Source organism: Neopsephotus bourkii, unplaced genomic scaffold, assembly GCF_033783945.1.
Source record: "Neopsephotus bourkii isolate Nb327-2 ecotype Australia unplaced genomic scaffold, CSIRO-AGI_Nbou_v1 NB_196, whole genome shotgun sequence".
Lineage (NCBI taxonomy): Eukaryota > Metazoa > Chordata > Aves > Psittaciformes > Psittacidae > Neopsephotus > Neopsephotus bourkii.
The window spans coordinates 13,178,512-13,198,735 of NW_026900709.1; the positions used below are offsets into that span (position 1 = coordinate 13,178,512).

General features: G+C 39.4%; 1 protein-coding gene across 5 annotated transcripts in view; it reads right to left on the reverse strand.

Moving 5' to 3' along the window:
- MYO3B (myosin IIIB) overlaps positions 1 to 20,224 on the reverse strand; it is a 205,685-nt gene that overhangs the window by 145,190 nt on the left and 40,271 nt on the right. For all 5 annotated transcript variants that reach the window (XM_061342730.1, XM_061342724.1, XM_061342747.1 and 2 more), the window contains exon 9: positions 8,842 to 8,987. In XM_061342730.1, the coding sequence (XP_061198714.1) occupies positions 8,842 to 8,987 (146 nt within the window). The remainder of the gene's footprint in view (positions 1 to 8,841; positions 8,988 to 20,224) is intronic.

The following is a 20,224-nucleotide window of genomic DNA, read 5'->3' on the forward strand; positions in this document are numbered from 1 at the left end:
TGCCATGGGCAGGGACACCTCACACTAAATCATCTCACCCAAGGCTTTGTCCAACCTGGCCTTGAACACCACCAGGGATGGAGCATTCACAACCTCCCTGGGCAACCCATTCCAGTGCCTCACCACCCTAACAGGAAAGAAGTTCCATAAAGGGAAGTGTAAAGTCCTGCACCAGTCCTGCACCAGTATATGCTGGGGTCTGACCACCCAGAAGGCAGCTTTGCACAAAAGAACCAAGGGATCCTTGGGGATACAAACTTGAGCATGAGCAACCAACATGCTCTTGTGGCAAACAAGGCTAATGGTATCCCGTGCTGTATTAGCAGTGGTGTTGCCTGCAGGTTGAGGAAGGTGATCCTACCCCCCTATACTCAGCCCTGGTGAGGCCGCACCTGGCATGTCATGTCCAGTTCTGGGCAGGACAGATACCGGAAGATACAAAGCTGCCAGAGACAGTCCAACAAGGATCACTAAGATTGATTAAGAGACTGAAGCACCTCTCACAGGAGGAAAGGCTGAGACAGGCGGGACTATTTAAAACACAAAATACAAAGCTCAGAACAGATATTATCAATACATATAAATACACGAAGGGAGAATGTACAGAAGACTGAGCCAGTCTCTTTTCAGTGGTGCCCAGTGACAGGGCAAGAGGTGACGGGCACACACTGGAACACAGGTGGTTCAGCCTGAACATCAGGAAGCACTTTTTCACCACTGTGAAAGTGACTGAGCACAGGCACAGGTTGAGACAGAATCATAGAATCAACCTACAGAGGGTTGGTCAAGATGACATCCAGAGGTCCTTTCCAACCTCAGCTGTTCTGTGATTCTGTGGAAGAAGATATAGCCAAGTACACACACTTACTGACATTTTTTAAAACACATCAGTAGTTCACTTTCTGCTAAATTGGTGATCCTGAACTCTGGAAAAATCAAACACAGAATGGAGATTAAAAGAATTTCAACAGAAATGAAACACAGGAGTGCCTCTCAGAAACCCCACTAGCTACCTAACAATGTATTTAGAGATCTAAATAATTTAGAAAATCTAATCATACTGGACTGGTTCAAGATTCTATGAGCAGTCTGTAACCTGATGAAGAACTAGCAGTGATCCTTCTAATCCTGTATCACAGGTCTATATTATTTTCCACCTACGGATAGACTCTAACCTTTAATTTATTTACTATTCATATACAAACCAAGAAGAATCCTGAAGATGTTGTATGTCTGCTTATTAGGTATTTCCACAGTACTCTTAGATACAACATGTCACCTTACGTTCTTAGTGTTTTAGATATCCCATAAAAATACAATCACAAAGTAATGAAAGTTCAATTTATCAGGCAGGAAAATAATGTCTAAAAGTCAAATTATTCCTTAGACAAGTATACATAGCTTTTACAGATATCATGATGCTCCACTTATAACCATAGGCAGAATCTGGTCTTTCCATGTAATTTAATCACTCTGCTGTAACTGGAATTCACATTCCTATTAAGAAATAAACAACACTGCACTCCAAAACTTGCAGACTTCTTGTCAAATTGTTATATAAAGACCATATTAATCAAGTTCCTTTAACTACTTTAAACACTTCATTTTAAATAACAATTCTATTAATTCTTCAGGCTTTTGATTCACAAAAGCAATGAGCTCTAAAGCTTAAGTGTCTTACAGCACATACTTGTATTTCTTTACTGCTCCAATCAACAGCAGTAAAAGTACATGCTACATGATGTATCAGTACCATGTCAGTACCAATTCAGATGGCAAAATCACAAAGAAGTTGGTAAAGCCAGCTGCAATATGAAAGCCTACATTATAAAAAGTTAATATTAAATGTTACCTCCAAAAATAATGTCTCCACAACACCTCTTACCTGTTCAGATGAGTGAAACTACCTGTAGTACACCAGCTGCTCCACACTGTATAGAATAAAGCAAAGTGAAGGTGCAAATATTTTGGCTTCTCTACCTCATAGGCCTGACCCACAATTACAGTATCAAAGTGAAACAGGTCTGTCTCTCTCTTGACATGATCATATCTTAAAAATGACAATAACTGCATACTCTTCAAGAACTTCTTCAGAAATCATTATCATACTGAAGACATAGTGTATGTTTGCAAAGGAAACGCAAAGATAATTACACTGCCTATCTGCAAACTACCGGGAAGCTGAAGTTGGGATGAGTTAGGAGGGGAAGACACCAGGTTTGGCTCTGCTAGAGCCAGGTCAGCTCCTGAAGCAGTCAAGCATTACTAAATTCAAACTAATAAGCACTCCCAACAGCTTTAGGTCTCAACACAATACAACACAGATGAAGAACTACACCATTAAGTGAGTACTCACAAGCTCAACTTCATCCCACTCCTGGCTATTTAACATGAATTAATGAAGCATAATAATTTTTAATGGAATTTCATTTAACTCTCAGTTTTCATGGGTTAGAAAAGTAAAACACATTCCTTATCACCAATCAGTTTTAAAACAGGTGCCTTCTACTGTTTTCAAAAGATCAACACTTGACTCATGCAGACATGGGAGAATTTGGTTCAGTTTCTGTTAAGTGTCAGCTGTCAGTGTAACCTAGAAAATAGCTCTTAATTTACCACCTCCCTGTAAGCATGATTGTACCATGACTGTGTCCTGAAACACAGGACCTTTACAACATGATCCAAAATCACTTCACCAGTATATACACTCACCCTTTCCAGACTATCATGCACAATCTCCTTTTTGCCACACCACTTTTCATAGCCACTTCTTTTCTTTCCAAAATTTGAAATCATTGCTGCCTTAAAGATAGTACTGACATGATATAACGTTTCTCATAATATAACATCATTTGAAGAATTTATGGACTTATTCTACTTTTGAAAGCTTAGGTGTAATGGTATTTGGGAATCTTCTACTTTGTAATACTTTGCTAAAATAGACACACCTACCCAGAGGCAGCAGATGGAAAAGGTTAAAAGTATCAACTCCCAAATTACCAACTTTGCTAGGCCACCTTCCCTTCATAATTTAGGCCCTTCTGTTGGAAATTTGAAAATATATTCTAGACAGATGACATGTTAACAGAATCATTTCATGGTTCAGTGTCTTCACAGTATGATTTATCTCTTATCTCTAGGCACTGGAGGTCCCTTTTCAGGAGATTTATGAGTCAGATCCAAGAATTCATTTTGATGAGGAAGAATGTGCACATCATTGCAAAACAGAACATTAACAAGATAATGCAGTTCCAAGAATAAGTTGCATGCGATACCACAACTGTTTTCAAGACACTGCACATTCATATAATAAAACGTTCATGAATGAAAAAGGGTTTTAAAATTTGCATTAGTCCATGAACACATATGCTCTTCCCTTCCAAATCTACACAATACATACAGAAATAAGGTCCAGAAGGCTAGTGTCTAATGAAACATCTAGCTTAAATTTTAACTGACATTTTCTTTTTCACTCCACTTTTGCTATCAGATATTTGCTGCAGACGCTACATTTTCTGTAGGACAAGTGGTTAACCACTGGAAGATGCTTAAGCATCTAGCCCAGCGCTCAGGCCATACTATCAAAAGTACAAAGTTAATACATGCGCACCTTGAAAAACCACCGTTTTCTAAAGTGCTTAGCATCCAGCATCTCCTGCTTTGAAACACTGATCAGGTTTTCAGGGGAGTGCAGCACTGTGGCTTCACCTGGGGGACTACAGGGGCGGCTTCTGTGAGAAGCTGCTAGAAGCTTCCCCTGTGTCCTATAAAGCCAGTGCCAGCAGCTCCAAGACAGACCTGCCACTTGCCAAGGCTTGAGCCCATCAGTGACAGTGGTAGTGCTTCTGGGATACAACACAATTAAGAAAGGGGGAAAAAACCTGCTGCGCAACAGCAATAGCAGCCAGGGAGAGAATTGAGAATACAGGAGAGAAACAACCCAGCAGACACCGAGGTCATGAAGACAGAGAAGAAGGAGGCACTGGAGCAGAGATTCCCTTGCAACCTGTAGTGCATACCATGGTGAGGCAGACTGTCCCCATGGACTACCAGGGTGGAGCATATATCCACCTGTAGCCCATGAAGGACTCCACGCTGGAGCAGAGGGATGCCCAAAGGAGACCGTAACCCCATGGGAAGCCTGTGCTGGAGCAGGCTCCTTGCAGGACCTGTGGCACTGTGGAAAGATAAACCCTCTCTGGAGCAGGTTTGCTGGCAGGACTTGTGACCCACCCTGGGGAACCTAGGCTGGAGCAGTCTGTTCCTGAAGGACTGCACCCTGTGGAAGGGACACAGGCTGGAGCAATACATGAAGAACTGTAGTCCATGGGAAGGACTCACGTTGGAGAAGTTAATGGAAGACTGTCTCCCATTGGAGGGACCCCATACTGCAGCAGGAGAAGAATGTGAGTCCTCCCCTGAGGAGGAAGGAGCAGCAGAAACAGCATGTGATGAACTGACCACAACCCCTATTCCCTTCCCATCCTTCTGCGCCACTGTGAGGAGGAGACAGAAAAAATTTGGAAAAAAGTTAAGCCCAGGAAAAAGAGATGGGTGGGGGGAAGATTTTTTTAAGATTTTGGTTTATTTCTCATTATCCTATTCTGATTTGATTGGTAAAAAATTAAACTGATTTCTCCAAGCCAAGTCTGTTTCACCATGACAGTAATTGGTGAATGATCTCTCCCTGTCCTTATCTCAGTCCACAAGCCTTCTGTGATGTTTTCTTTCTCCTGTCCAGTTGAGGAGCTAGAGTCCACAGAGTGGCTTGGTGGGCACCTGGCGTCCAGCCAGAGTCAACCCACCACAATGTCAGCTCAGCAGTGCACGTACATCACCCACCCACTTCAACACTGTGGGCCATTTGTCTTTACGGTTTAAAACACACTAAAAATGGAGGATAGGGAGCAATACATCTGCTTGCAGTCTTTCAACTAATGTCATTTATCTAACAGAAGCATTTATGAGCCTTTCACTAGAATCTTTGTAATAAAATCTTTACTCTGAACAAGATGGGGAAAGAGAACTGCAAATAAAGGGTAAGTTATGTTCTTTACCTACAAAGGCACAGCAATCTCACAAGACAGTTGCTGTTCATGTTGCGGAGATGGAGGCAACAAAGAGAGAGAGAGAGAGAGAGACAGAGAGACAGATGTGATTGAGGCCTTGTTATCTACAATGTCCTGTTAAGAACTATCATCAGTGAAAACACTTCTAGGAGACAAGGTTCTGATCAGAGACAAAAGTATTTGAATCTTCTTCCAGCAATGCTGAAAGGACAGAGATTTGAAAACTATAAAAAAAAAAAACAACAAAACCCAGTTACAAAAATACAGAACTAAGAACCTCGGAGCCCTAAAGACGAATGCAATAATCAAACATTTTAGTGCCATTAGATCTTTCCATTTTATGGAATTCTACCTGGAATTTCTTTATGAAATTCCACCCTTAATTTGACAGCTCACAGGGCTATCACTATATATTCTGTCATTTCTATATTAATACTAGCCTGCACAGAGAAGTATGACTGGGAAAATCCAAATTTCAACAGTCTCCCAATGAGATAAATACCTAGGATAAGACAAGAGAGACTGTTCAGGGCAACGGGAATGTTTTATTGTGAGAGTTGTGCACAAGAAGACATCTCAAAGATCTTGGGGGTATGTAACTGCTGTGACTGTAAATACAAAATCATTCATTCAGTGGTTGATTCAAACCCTATGAAGTCAAAGTGAAGACTCGCTGACTTCAATTATATGCATTTAAGACTACAGCCATAGCTCCACAGCTCACTAAGTTGACACTCAATGCCAAGGCTAACAGCACAATTACTGACTGTCTCTAGGAAAAAAGCCAGTGACTAAACTGACACAGAAACTTAACTAGTTTATTCCCTACTTGAGAATGGAAGAGTTCTGTAGAAACAAACATAGAAATTTCTGTGTCTAGCTTTGGCAATTTTGCCATTAATAACATTTTTAAGTATATTCATGATAACAGATTATTCAGTGCTTGAAAAAATCTCACAAAGTTTTCTGCTAATGTAAAGAAATCAGCAGCACACAAAACAGACTAGTCTAGCACACAGAAGGCAGTATAAATTAGATATGGATCAACCATAGTCAAGAATGTAAAGGAAGAAAGAAATAATTCCTGACAACTCTGCTGAGTGATGTTCGCGTGTCATTTACTGTGAATAGAAAGATCATCTCTTCTCCAGCCTAACATCAAATCAGCCCCATCAACAACAGTTACCCTGGGAGAACACATAGAGAAATCAGATATATGCAGTAAATCAATGGCCCACTAGATTTGTTGCTCATTATTTGTAGTAGCTTTTTACACTTCCAGATAAAATATAGGTGCTTTACTGTAGGGTACCACAGTCACACCATAACTGTGCAACGCGCTTTGGTGTCACTTCATATTTGTGCATTTAGTCCATTTAGCAATAGCTAAATGATTTTCCAGTTTCACATCAAACCACAAGAAACCCCAGCTGAAAGAGCAGCTGTTATCAACAAGTTACATTCTGTATCTGTCAGATATTAAAGTATAGGTAAATACACAAGGCTGTATATATATATATATATATAAGGTTATACTGCTTTCTGACCAAGTTCTTGAAACTACCAGAATCCCAGAATTAGAAGTGTGTGCCTTAGCATTCAGCTTCATTGTACTCCAATATTAATATGGTTTGAATGGCAAATTACAGTTTTGAGATAATTTGAGCAACTGCTAACCTCCTGCTAGTTGCCTTTTTCAAGAGAAACTTGGCTAAGAAACTGAGAAGCAACAACAAAAAAGAGGGCAGAGAAAGAAAAAGAAAAAGGAACAGGAACAGAAAAAGAAAAAGAAAACAAAAAAGGAAAAGGAAACTCCAGCAGGATTCCTTTATTTTTTGACTGGATCTTACAACAGCATTAAGTCACGTGGAGAGGGGCAATAGGGAATGACTGGACCTTTCCTCTTCTCATAAGGCAGGTAAGGGTTACCAAATGAAGCTAGGAAGTGGCACACAAAATGAGAGAGTTGTTCCAATAAAATATAGCTGCCCTACGAGCATTTTTGCGACCAGATGCTATAGCAGGTGAGAATTTGTACTGGACAAATTCAGGATATGCAAATGAAGGTTACTACTTCTAAACTGTCTAACTACTATAAGAAGGGAATGCATCTTTTACGTTTACTGTGAGTTGACTTCAAACAAGTATCAGTAGAGAAGCTCTGTCTCCTATAGCTCAGAACCTTATGCCATTCAGCACTCACTACTACCTACTTTATGTAATATGAGCGCATACTTACCAGCAGCAGGGTTACAGCTCATAAAATGCAAAGCAGAGGCAAATCTCTCAACTTTAAAATTGCTACCATTCTATTTAACAAATGTACCCATTACTTAATTAATCAGATAGATACTTTACCTTTGTTTTGCTAAGTCATACAGAGATGAAACAGCAAATAAGGAAAGAGGTAAACTATTCATAGGCATCAAAGCCTCTACAAGCCCTATTCTATGTATCTTCTCATTGCTTGTTGATACTTTTGGTATGAGTTCTGCCTATCTAAAACATTTTATCAAATTTATAGATATTGCTTTAGTAATCTGAAGCCTCCCTTGCTGCCTTAACTGCCAGGACCTGTTTTACACTTGTGCAAAGGCAACAAGATGAAACACTGCTTCAATATGAGTAATTTTGGAAAGAGTGGTGGCAGTTCATGTCTGGGCTGGGTAGAAAGAGATAACTGTATGACGCAGAACCCAGCACAACTGCACCTGCATATAAATAGACTTAATCAGAAATGCAAATTGCAATCAGAAGAAATTTTGAAAGCCTATGATAACTGTGCAGATAGCAAAAGGTCAAACACTTATATTGCTGAAGGTTTAAAAATGTTATCAGTTACTGGCGATTCTTTCTTCATGAGCAAAATGTGGAAAAATCAAGTATATGCCAGTCTAATCAATAATGGACAAATTCTTTCTATATTTGTTCTATTATCACAACAGTTCTGCTGTTAAACTCCATTTTATACTGTCAATCTCAACTTATTCAGGAAGACTAAACGAAATGAAAATGTGGCTGCCCCATTCCTGCAGTGTTCAAGGCCAGGCTGAATGGGGCTTCGAGCAACCTAGTCTAGTGGAAGGTGTCCCTGCCCATGGCAGAGGCTTGAAACTAGATGGGCTTTAAAGGTCCCTTCCAACCCAAACTATTCTGTGATTCTATGAAAACAAAATGAAAACAAAAATAGCACGAAATACTACGGCTAGGTCACTTGACTATATATAGAGGGAATTTCTATCTCTTTTTCATGTCCATGTATGACAATTGAAATCTTCCCATTTTAACATCCTGGGGTAAATTAAAAAAATAAATTATGACTACAGCTTGCTGGAACTGCCAGTCTGCTTCACAGCATCATCAAAAATTGTGTGATTTTTCTTCCGCAGTAAAACACGCCTAATACTTTAGGGAAATAATATTTAAAAATGTTATTCAGCAGTTACAGATGTTGGCTTCTTGCTTTTTGAAGCAAATGTTTTCATCAACAGTAGCTAAGAAAAGTACTTCTGAAGGGAGGTATCCTGATACTTTATGACTTACATTCTAAGAATAAAATAAGTATGCAAGCCTTTATCATTTCAAGGTGTTCTCAGTGTAAATTATTGTAGATTTCAGGCTGAAAAAAAGTCTTTAACGTTACAGCTTTTTAATATCTTTTCCAATTAAATAGTCTTAGGATTTGAAGCATAACCGTTTACCAAGCATTTCTCCTTTGACTGGATTGCCTTCGAACAAACTAGTGAGTGAAGAGAGCCATCTAGTGCCATACCTTGGAATTTTAAAAAGGGTTTTCACCGGGTGCATGCCAAATAAGGGAGGGTCTCCATCCCCCAGTTCAATAGCTGTTATTCCCAAAGACCATACGTCACATCGAGCATCATATGAGTAGTCATACTGTTGTTCACAAGCAATGACCTATCAGAAAAAAAGCAGAGAAAACAACGCTTTAACCTAATGTACTGTTCACATCATCCTAGTGTGACATTGAATGTCATTCTTGATTTATGTCTAAAATCCTATGTAGCTTTCAAATACGTACGCTTGCCTCTATATCCCAGTTAGGAAAACCCCCACAAAAACGTAACAGTAAATTAGAACTTATCTGTGGTTTCTTTTAAAAAACAAAACAACACTCTCCCTCTGTTTTTTTAACTACATGAAGCTACACGGGATGCTTTAAATATCTACACAAAGAACATCACTCTACCAAATTCTGTTTTTTTAAAGCACTTCTAACAGAAGTCTATTACAATAGCAGAGAACCCTATTGATGTTGTTCTTATTAACTTCTATGACTATTCATGAGGCTAGACTGATTTGCACAGCTGGTTTTAGATAAGAATATTCCATCAGTCATTTCTGCCAATTTATTTTCTTTTTTATTATTAGTTTGTCTCTACTAAATTTGAGTAGTTTTTTTAAAAAATAACATACCATGTAGCCAGTCTAAGAAAAACTGATGTTAACAGGAATCTCTCCTTGGACATCAGAAACGTTTACAACATGATGCACACTTCCAGCTAACCCACAGTTTGCATCCTAATCATAAGCTAAGTATTCATACAAGCTGGAAACAATTCTGCATCTAAGCATGAGATTCAAACTTTAGACCTTATCTTTGCAAGGGATGAGACAAAAATCACAGCTTCACTGGTTTTTACTCTACCATGATTTGAGATCTGTCTCAAGATTGTCTTCCCAAATCTCATCAATTGACCAATTGCTTTGAAAATATGTCAGATCCCCACACATCGCTATTATCAGCTTCCATGATTTCAATCTGGGACAATGTTTTGGAGAGATGCCAATATGCAAGTCAGCACCCCACATAGATGCTGGCAAAGGACCACTCACTACCTGCTGTGGAAGAAAACTCTTCCTGGAGAAGCTGATGATTCCAGCTTGACCTCTTGGTTACTTTCTCTATAAGCTGCCCCTGCCAGAGGTGTTCCTGCCTTTGGTTGAGATTCTATCCAGCAAGCTCCAGTGACCTGTCCACCTCTTAGTCAAGGACTCAGGAGCCATCATACAGCACTCATCATTTACTTCATTAGAAGCCAGGGGTGTGGAACATACTAGTTAAATTAATATCAAAATGGGAAGGGGGGGTGTTGTAGTTTGGGGGGAGTTTTTTGGCAGTAAAGTTGGATATTAATTAATTCCTTTGCCATATACTAATAGTACAGCTCCTTTCCTAGAGAAAATCAGTCCAGAAAAATTAAGACCTTTCCTGAATTTTCTATGAATGCTTTGTCAAGTGCTGAGAACCCTCTCTTCCTCCTCATTTTTCCAGGTTAGTATGCCAAAGAAATTTCTTTCCATACACTACTGACATTGGTATTTCCCCTTTATTGCTGTAATGCCAAAGAATCTTCTGATAAAGTATTAAACCAGTGTTTCTCAACTATTGTCTGAAGAACACTGGTGATCTGTAAGACAACTGATAAAGTGGTCACCAGAATGTCTGCAAGCCATCTGAGAAAAGCATACATACACATTCCCCTGCACATCAACTATCAGATAATCAGAATGGGGGAAAAAAAAGAAAATAAGCACTGCAAAGGATGGTCCAGAGATTTCTTTTTTCTTTAGCTCGAGGAGGTAGAGTTTTGTTAGCTAATGTGGTGATTTTCAGAGTTGTCATGCAAAGATCATTTCCCCATCTCACTTGTCTTCAACAGAAGTGAAAGCTCTGAAATATTTCTTTGTTCTTCAAAGAGTTCATTACAGCCTTTATCTCATCTCAGAGATCCCCTTACCATCTCTTGAAAAAGATGAGTCTTACTGTGCAGTAGATAGATTCTGTGCAACTCAGGATTTAAATCACCACCCTTATTTCAGAGGCCTATATGATAGTTTAATTTCCTCATATCATGCCTTAAAGAGAAGGAAAGAAATAAAATTTGATGCAAAAACCTGGAAGAAAGTCAATATGAAGATCCATCAGAAAGATCAAATAATGTATTATAAGGAAGCCATGCTGGTGTTGGTTGGAGTTTCCTACATTGCAGTTTTGCTCAGAGATTGAAAGGAAAGCTTGTATTTCTTGATTATTTTTGTTTCTTTATACAGTTCCCCAAACCGTCTGTGTATTCAAGGACACCCAGAAAGAAAGAAATGAAGGAAAAGGAAGGACAGAAAGGAATGAAAGGAAATAAAGGAAGGAAGCAAGCAAAGGAAGCAAAGGAAGGAAGTAAATCAACTTCCAGACCATGACTTAGAAGCTGCAAGTAGCTTGTCCATTTATGATTAATTAAATGCTGCCCTTCCTTTTTTAACACATGAAAAATAGTTACTTGCTTTGTTAAAAACCTGCTAGAGCCCATCTCCTGGAAGTGACCATCTGAGAAGTTGCCTGGTTCTTATCAGTGTGCTGAGTCCTTTGCAAACTTGTCTGTTTGTTCTCCAACTTTATGATACAGAGGAATAAATTTTTATTTTCAAGGGAAGGAAAAGAAGGGCGTGCACAAGGTCCCAATGGACTTTGCCAGCAGTGCCAGACTTAGCTGGTCTCTCACATTCAAAGGCAATACCACTTTTTTCTCTTAAAGCACATCACAATTGCTTCTAACTACAGGCTGACGGCAAGACTTACTACATATCTCCATTTTAGAAAGTTTAAGCTACACTAAAATAGCATGAGCATCAGAGGGCTCTGTACTCATTATATATGGGGAAAAGAAGGTATACTGCAACTGCTGTTTCAAGAAGGAAAAAGGTCTGAGATTTTCTCAACTTCACAATGTATCGCCTACCAAAGAGAAAATAATGGACCTTTGTGTGTCTTCTGCTCTACAGCTAACAGCCACACCTCCAGTAAATATGGTACATGTCCATCACGTGACACTATGCCAAAATACTTGCACTCTAACCAAGGGGAATTAAACACTATTAGATTCTCCTCCACTTCAATATCAGAGCCTGCAGTGATGCTTTTAGAAAAAATATTTCCATTAATCTGCATTCTTTTTGTTTATAAATATTGAGCCTGTGGACTGCTCAGTCCAGTATGTTTCACACAGTAGCTTGACTATAGTGTGATAAGCACCACTGAAAACACACCAAATTAACTGCTCTTTTGATACCAAGTATGCAGCATATATATCAATTTAATGGTCACTTTAGTTTGAAACAAGTTTTCAGTTTCTGTTGGATTTATAAGAATCCTACCAGGTTATGCACCACTTAAAAACACACAAATGCCACTAATTTTAAATTTTAATGCAAGAGTCAAATTTACAGCATTTTGTTAATGAAGGGGAATTGCACATCAGCAGTTTGCTTTATATGCTGGCTAGCAGACAACACTGCCTTGAAATCTGAAGTTGTCTCAGTCACAGTTTACAAGCTAAGTCCTTGGGAATGCCCCAGTCCTGTTTTGTCTTGGAAAACATTGCAACTGTTTGCAGAGCAAATATCTCTAAAAGCCAAATACAAAAGCAAAAATTTAACTTATTTATCTTTCATTATGTTCCAGTCTCTATTGGGAACTCAGAGATACTTATCTTTTTGGAATCATCTGTCCTTTTTGGTCAAGGTTCTGGAGCTGAGACTGCCTCTCAGCTCTGTTGGTGCCTGCTCTGCCCAGTGAGGCATGAAGATAGGGAGCCCAGAAGAAATTATCTGAAACTGAAAGAAAATGCTACTTCCTTTCTCTACCTTTTGCAAAGACATCATCACATCTGTACCTATTTTATATCCAGCAAATCCTTCCCTGCCCTTGTACAAGCGAAAAAGAAGGGAGTTTGCATTGTTGCAAAACCGGTACTCATCATGCCCAATCTCTGGGGGAGGACGTAGTTAATCTTGAGATTCACCAGTAAACACTAAAGGAATAAGCACCAAGTCTTTCCCTTTGGCATAGGCTGGTTACATGCACACAGTGACCCAGGTTGCTAAGGAGACAGGCTGTCACTTCTTGTATTAGCTGTAATTTCATCATGATTTCATGCTCAGCCATACTGAAGTAGGATGGAAAGCACCTAAACACCACACAGAAAGAGCCAACATGATGGTATCTGTCAATACTAATTGTGCCGAGGGTCATACTCGGACAGGGTGAAGTGAGGGGAATTCACTGGTCTGGCAAAGATGGCACATAAACAAATCAGTCACACTAACTGAAGGGTATTTAGAGAAGCCAGTGATTAAGCATTCTGTCTGATTTACCACTTCTACAGAGAACACAAAACTTCAGAGAGATACATAAGATCATTCTAACCCTGACTAGAAGACCTCAAAGATATAATTCCACTTGTTCTGAAATCAATGCAAAGATTTCCTTGACTTCAGCAAGCCCATAAGTTGATCACAGGTGTATTCAAAAGAAGAAAAACAGGTAATACTGTTTTTTGCACAATGTCACACTAACTTGTTCACAGAGAGGAAGCTATACATATGTTTAGTTGAAACAAAATATATCAAACCCTTTTACGTTTACCTAGAATTATTAGAAGTGAACTTACTTTCATTTTGCCTCAGTATACAGTGCACGTACAAAGTACAGCTGCAAGCATACGCAATACCATTAACAGCAATACAGATGTGCTACCTGGAGACGACTGCTACACAATTAGTGCTGGTGACCCACCCGCAGAAAGAAGTCCGGAGTTAAAAACGTTGAAGCTCCTGAACTAGGGTGGTGCTGTACTTAGCTGACGTGGCTAACTAAGCAGCTTATGAGGTGTGTGAGCACAATGCTGAAAAGCACTGCGTATGTAAAATGAAGGTGGCACAAAATTGTTACCCTTGCTGCAAGGAGAACAAAACTGCTAGCTATGCAAGTCAAATGGAATAAACCAACTGAACTTCTGTGCTCCACATTACACTATGCAACCCAACTTAATTTATATACATAGGAAATAGAATAGCAAATATTCTTTTAATTACTATGCATGGGGGGGAGGAAACTATCTTTCATGACAGCATTTAGCAGCACTGGGGATACTGAATTGTCCAGGCCAAAGCAATATCTATCTATCTCTATCCCTTCCTCATTTCCTCTTTCCCTCTGCCCCTCTCTCCCTTCCCTCAAGCACATTCATATTATCAAAAGAGAGCAAATTTCTGACTGAAATTGGTTCCATATTCCCCCATTTTGTTATTTGGATTTCAGTTTCTTATTTATCATCATACAAATTTTTCCATGGTGCATCAGATAATGATTATATTGTTAGAAAAGTTCCCAAAATAGAAAGTATTGAACATTTAAAATAATTCTTCAGGGTAATTATCACAATTAATGTTGATTCATTGAAAATTTATTAAATGTCAAGAGGTCAATTGTGTTTTAACACCTGCAAGTAATCAATTTTTATTTTTGCTTTTAATTCACCCAAGTGAAATATTCTTGAGACAATTAGACTGCTCTGCCAGCAGGCTACATCTGTAGAGAAGCACAATACTTTTTATTAGACCACATGATACAGTGGGGAAAAACATATAAGCTTTCAAGCACACAAATCTATTTTGCTTTGTACCATGAGGTCATAAAGTCTTCAACACTACTAATGCTAGTAGCATTGACACATTTTATTTCTGACCCACAGATTTACCTCTGAGTTGTAAGAATTACATACTACACACCTCGCACAGATTTGTAAATGGTGTTTCGCAAAGAAACTGAAAACTCAGAGGCAACTCCAGCCTCCTAAGTAAACAGACTTCCCATAAAGATCTCAGTGCAGAGCAGTGTGGTAGTGAAATTATTTTCTCTACTGGTTTGGGGTTTTTGGTTTTGTTTTTTTTTTAATCTTTCATCACCTTACATGGAAGTTTTACAACCCCTCCATAGCTGCTGTTTAGGTTACAACAAAACAGAAGCATCTGCAACCCCTCCACATCCCTTCACAAGATTATCATATGTTATCAAGGTTACTGGCAAGGTTCCCTCCAGATGCCACATCCTTTTCAACCCCCTACTACCATGCTAGCCCATTAGGAGGTCAGGTCTCCTGGAGGCAAAGGAGAAGGTGATGCATTCTGCTGGACCTTGCTCTGCAGGGAGAGCTTGCCGATGCTGCCCTGCTGCACTCTCTGCCTTTCTTGTGTGCCATCCCCTTTAAAGAAAATTCAGCCTCATGCGGTCATTTAGAGGCCTAATTTTATCCCACATTCTGCCACTGACCTGCTCTAAGTCCCTAAGCAAACCATTCCACTTCTATGTCCCTCAGTTCTTCCATACAATCTTGCCCTATCTGTTTAGATCAATGGTTCCCACTCTTCCCACATGGACACTGTAGTAGCTCCTCTTCAGCATGCCCATACCTATTCACCACATGTACCACAGGACATGCTCAAACTCAGTTCTGCATTTCAAGAAGGCAGCTAGTATTCCCTAAAAATAATTTTTAACACACTTTTAAAAGTAGTGGTATCCCACTACTTTAACTTCTGAAAGCAGGGATGTAATTTCTGAGTCTTTGCCAAGTAGGCTTGTCCTGGGTTCAGCAGTAGCAGTCATTTTTCTCCTTCTTAGTAGCTGGTGCAGTGCTGTGGTTTTGACTTTCAGCCTGGGAATGCTGATAACACCAATGTTTTTAGTTGTTGCTCAGTAATGTTTACTCTGACCAAGGACTTTCTGAATCTCATGCTCTGCCAGGGAGGAGGGGAAGCCAGGATGAAGCAGAGACAGGACACCTGACCCAAACTAGGCAAAGAGGTATTCCATACCACAGCATGTCATGCCCAGTATATAAACTGGGGGCAGTTACTCAGAAGGGGGAGATCACTGCTCGGGTCGGGCTGGGTATCAGTCAGTGGGTGGTGAGCGGTTGTATTCTCTTCCCTTGTTATTTCCCTTATAATTATTATTATTGGTGGCAGCAGCAGTGGTTTGTGTTATACCTTAGTCACTGGACTGTTCTTATCTCAACCCGTGCGAGTTACATTCTTTTGATTCCCCTCCCAATTCCTCCAGGAGCAGGGGGAGGAGGAAGGGGGGGAGTAAGCGAGCAGCTACGTGGTTCTGAGTTACTGGCTGGGCTTAAACCACAGCAAGGCTATTCCCTTTCACTTTAGGCCTAACACATACTATTATAAGTAATGTTAAACAACAAGCAATTATTCAAATCATACTTCAACAAAAATCTATGTTATGAATGTTTTAATGCCACCATTCTTTATTTTTACCATTTACTTACTGCATTTATTATTTCTACCCAGTAAATGTGTGGGATTTTCAATCACTTCACTATTAATAATCATGGCAGATAAACACAAATTCTATAAAAGCAGCAGAAGTTTTTTCCATTCCTATCTGTGAAGTTTCTTCCAAATGACATTCAGTTATTTTTTGTAAATTATGTTTTCAATCTTATCTCAATTACTATAATTCACAAGGTTAAAAAAAAAATTGTAAAAGCTAATTCAGTAATCTATCTAATCATTACCTGTAAGAGAATAGTTATTACACCTTCATGGAAGATCTTATAAGGAAATATTTTCCTTTTTAGGGAATATTTTCCTTTCTAGGATAATCCCTTATGTTTCCATATCACAACACATGCATACTACTTCACTATACAACTCTTTTTAAATGCCTTTCAGGCTGAAAAATAAGTGCATATATGTTCTTGAAATCTATATCCTATTTATATTAAGCAGTGGATTCCTACAGTTCATTATTATCTCCCAGACAAGGGAGAACGTAGGCCCCCTCAGGCAGCTCTCGGGTGAACTAGCTACACAGGATTTGGAGAAGGCTGAGGTTCTTAATGACTTCTTTGCCTCGGTCTTCTCTAGCAAAGGCTCTGACCGCACCACGCAAGTCTTGGAAGGCAGACGCAGGGACTGTGAGAATGAAGACCTTGGGCCCACTGTAGGAGAGGAACTGGTTCAAGACCATCTTAAGAACCTGAACATGCACAAGTCCATGGGACCTGATGAAATCCATCCGCGGGTCCTGAAGGAGCTGGCGAATGAAGTTGCTAAGCCACTGTCCATCATATTTGAAAAATCATGGCAGTCAGGTGAAGTTCCCAATGACTGGAAAAAGGGAAACATAACCCCCATTTTCAAGAAGGGTGGGAAAATGGATGACCTGGGGAATTACAGCCCAGTCAGTCTCACCTCTGTGCCTGACAAAATCTTGGAGTAGATTCTCCTGGAAGGCATGCTAAGACACATGAAAATCAACAAGTTCCTTGGTGACAGCCAGCATGGCTTCACTAAGGGGAAATGACAGAAATGAGGGTGACGGAACACTGGAACAGGCTGCCCAGGGGGGTTGTGGAGTCTCCTTCTCTGGAGACATTCAAAACCCGCCTGGACACGTTCCTGTGTAACCTTATCTAGGTGTTCCTGCTCCGGCAGTGGGATTGGACTAGATGATCTTTCGAGGTCCCTTCCAATCTCTAACATACTGTGATACTGTGATACTGTGAAATCCTGCCTGACCAATTTGGTGGCCTTCTATGATGGGGCTACAGAACTGACGGACAGCGGTAGAGCAGTTGATGCCTGGAGAAGAGAAGGCTGCGTGGAGACCTCATAGCATCCTTCCAGTATCTGAAGGGGGCCTATAGGGATGCTGGGGAGGGACTCTTCATTAGGGACTGTAGTGACAGGACAAGGGGTAATGGGTTAAAACTTAGACAGGGGAAGTTTAGATTGGATATAAGGAGGAAATTCTTTCCTGTTAGGGTGGTGAGGCACTGGAATAGGTTACCCAGGGAGGTTGTGAATGCTCCTTCCCTGGCAGTGTTCAAGGCCAGGTTGGACGAGGCCTTGGGTAATATGGTTTAGAGTGAAGTGTTGCTGCCCATGGCAGGGGGGTTGGAACTAGAGATCTTAAGGTCCTTTCCAACCCTAACTATTCTATGATTCTATGATTCTATGATATGGTTTAGAGCGAGGTGTCCCTGCCCATGGCAGAGGGGTTGGAACTAGATGATCTTAAGGTCCTTTCCAACCCTAACTATTCTATGATTCTATGATTCTATGATATGGTTTAGAGCGAGGTGTCCCTGCCCATGGCAGAGGGGTTGGAACTAGATGATCTTAAGGTCCTTTCCAACCCTAACTATTCTATGATTCTATGATTATAAATCAGCATTTACAAAATTCCATGCTATTTGGCATTTAAAAGTGTAGTGAAAATGTGAATACCAGAAGAGCTAATGTTAGTTAATAAGGAATCAAAGTGAAGAGACCTAAAACTGTTAACTGGCTGCTGGCTTGAGTACCATGATGGGCTGGAAAGGGCTAGAAAGGGCTTGAAAATAAGCTAGGTTGAAGTGTGACAAAATGAGAATATATTCAGTAGTTTCAAAGGAATGTATCACTGTACTTGTTTAAAGTAAAATAAAAACTTAAGCCCAGGTTAGTGATGGAGTTGTCTTTTCTATGCTGTTTTTCCAACTCAGTATTTAACTGCACATGGCATGTATTTACTGGCAAATGGACTTCTTTTGTAATTTGTTGATGTCTCCTCTGAGAGAGGTAAATACAAGAAATCAGCCCTAGTTTACCAAAATAAGGATTTTTTTTTTTACAGAATTCTAGCTCTGAATACAGCCCTTACTGTAATGAATATTGGCCTCAGTGGAAAAGCTGCTGCGAGTCCTTGCAAAATTAGATTTTTCCCTTCATATATTTTTCAACTACATTAAGTACATTAAATTACTTGTTGGGGTCCTTTTTCTACCAGTTTCACTGATTTCTCTTTAGATTATGCAGAAACACAGCCTTATACTGAAACAATGCAAATATTACTCATTGTTTCAGGATTAGGCACACACTTATAATCAGGCTTACGGTTTAAAAAAACTACATAGGAGCATTGAAAAAAGAAAAACAATTTAAACTAGTCAATTACTGTTCTAACAATTCAAAAATCTATTCTCATGCTCAGCCACATTGAATTTTATCCCAAGGAGTATACCTCGATTCAGCAGGGGGAAAGAAAACAATCTGCGGCAGTCTTACTGATCACTCTTTCACCTTGGCAGGATGGTTAACAAACGTCCAAACTACAGAGTTAACACAGCTTTAAATAATAATATTACATCTGAAATTCCCCTGTAATTAATAGCAAAACAAAGCCAAGATTTTACCACTGGTTAACTCATTGTTACAGAACTCTTACCTTTATCAATGTCCCAACCTTTTTTACTGTCAGTGTCATATTTCAACACATAATTCTTCAAAGGATCAACTATGTTTTACTAATGTTCCTTTTAAAACCTAAGTATTCACGCACCATTGTCATTTTTAGCAGTTATCAGTAAAATATATAAGCATACTCTGAATGGTTTTAAATTACTTTCAGCATCTCTCCAGTTCTTTCTGACTTCAAGCATCTTTCTCTTTCTGTTCTGAAAAGTAGAATTTGGCCAAAGAAAACATGTACAGATTCTAACTGAGCTGGTTTCAAGAGTCAAATTCCCAGACAGATCATGATACGTTTAGAAAAAAAGGAAAACTGCAATTCTATTTGAACTAGATTTTGTTCAGTTCTTCACTAGAGGTTGAAGACAAAACATATTAAGGCTTAGAACTACAGACGTATAGGTGGTTCAGTTCAAAAGTTTCAAATCTGATTCCTCCTGCTAACATTCAACACAATTTTTTTCAGCATACAAGGAACAGATTTTCAGTACCTTTAGTGTTTGGCAAGAGACAGGTTTAAGCATTCACCATATTTAAACTATTTTAAACATATTTAAACACAGACTAGTTATTCCCTCTATTTTCAGTTTTCAGCAAAATTTTTGTTAATCACACACTCTGCTCAGAACAAATGCTCAAGGGCAGATCTTTTTGATTTGTCATGTTGCTGCTAAACAAGCCTCACAGTCACCAGAAGAAAAAACAGCCCTCGAAGATGTCTGAGTCAGTCAAAATGGTTATAAGCTGCTGCTTTTCATATTGCCAGTAAGAACACTGAGCTGAAAAGAACGTCTTATATCACCCTCACCCTATTTTCCTATGAACTTTTTCTGTTGCAAGTACCATGCCATATAATCCCTTCGATACATTTTGCAAAATTAATCTTAAAATACAATGCTTTTCCTCATTATGCAGACTGTTCCTGATCCTAGCCATTCTAGTTCTCAGCATATTTGTCTCTAGCTTATATCCAGTTATTCATATCTGCCAGCTTGAATAATTTTGCACAATTCTTTCCCAAGTTGTATTTTCCTGGGTTTTAC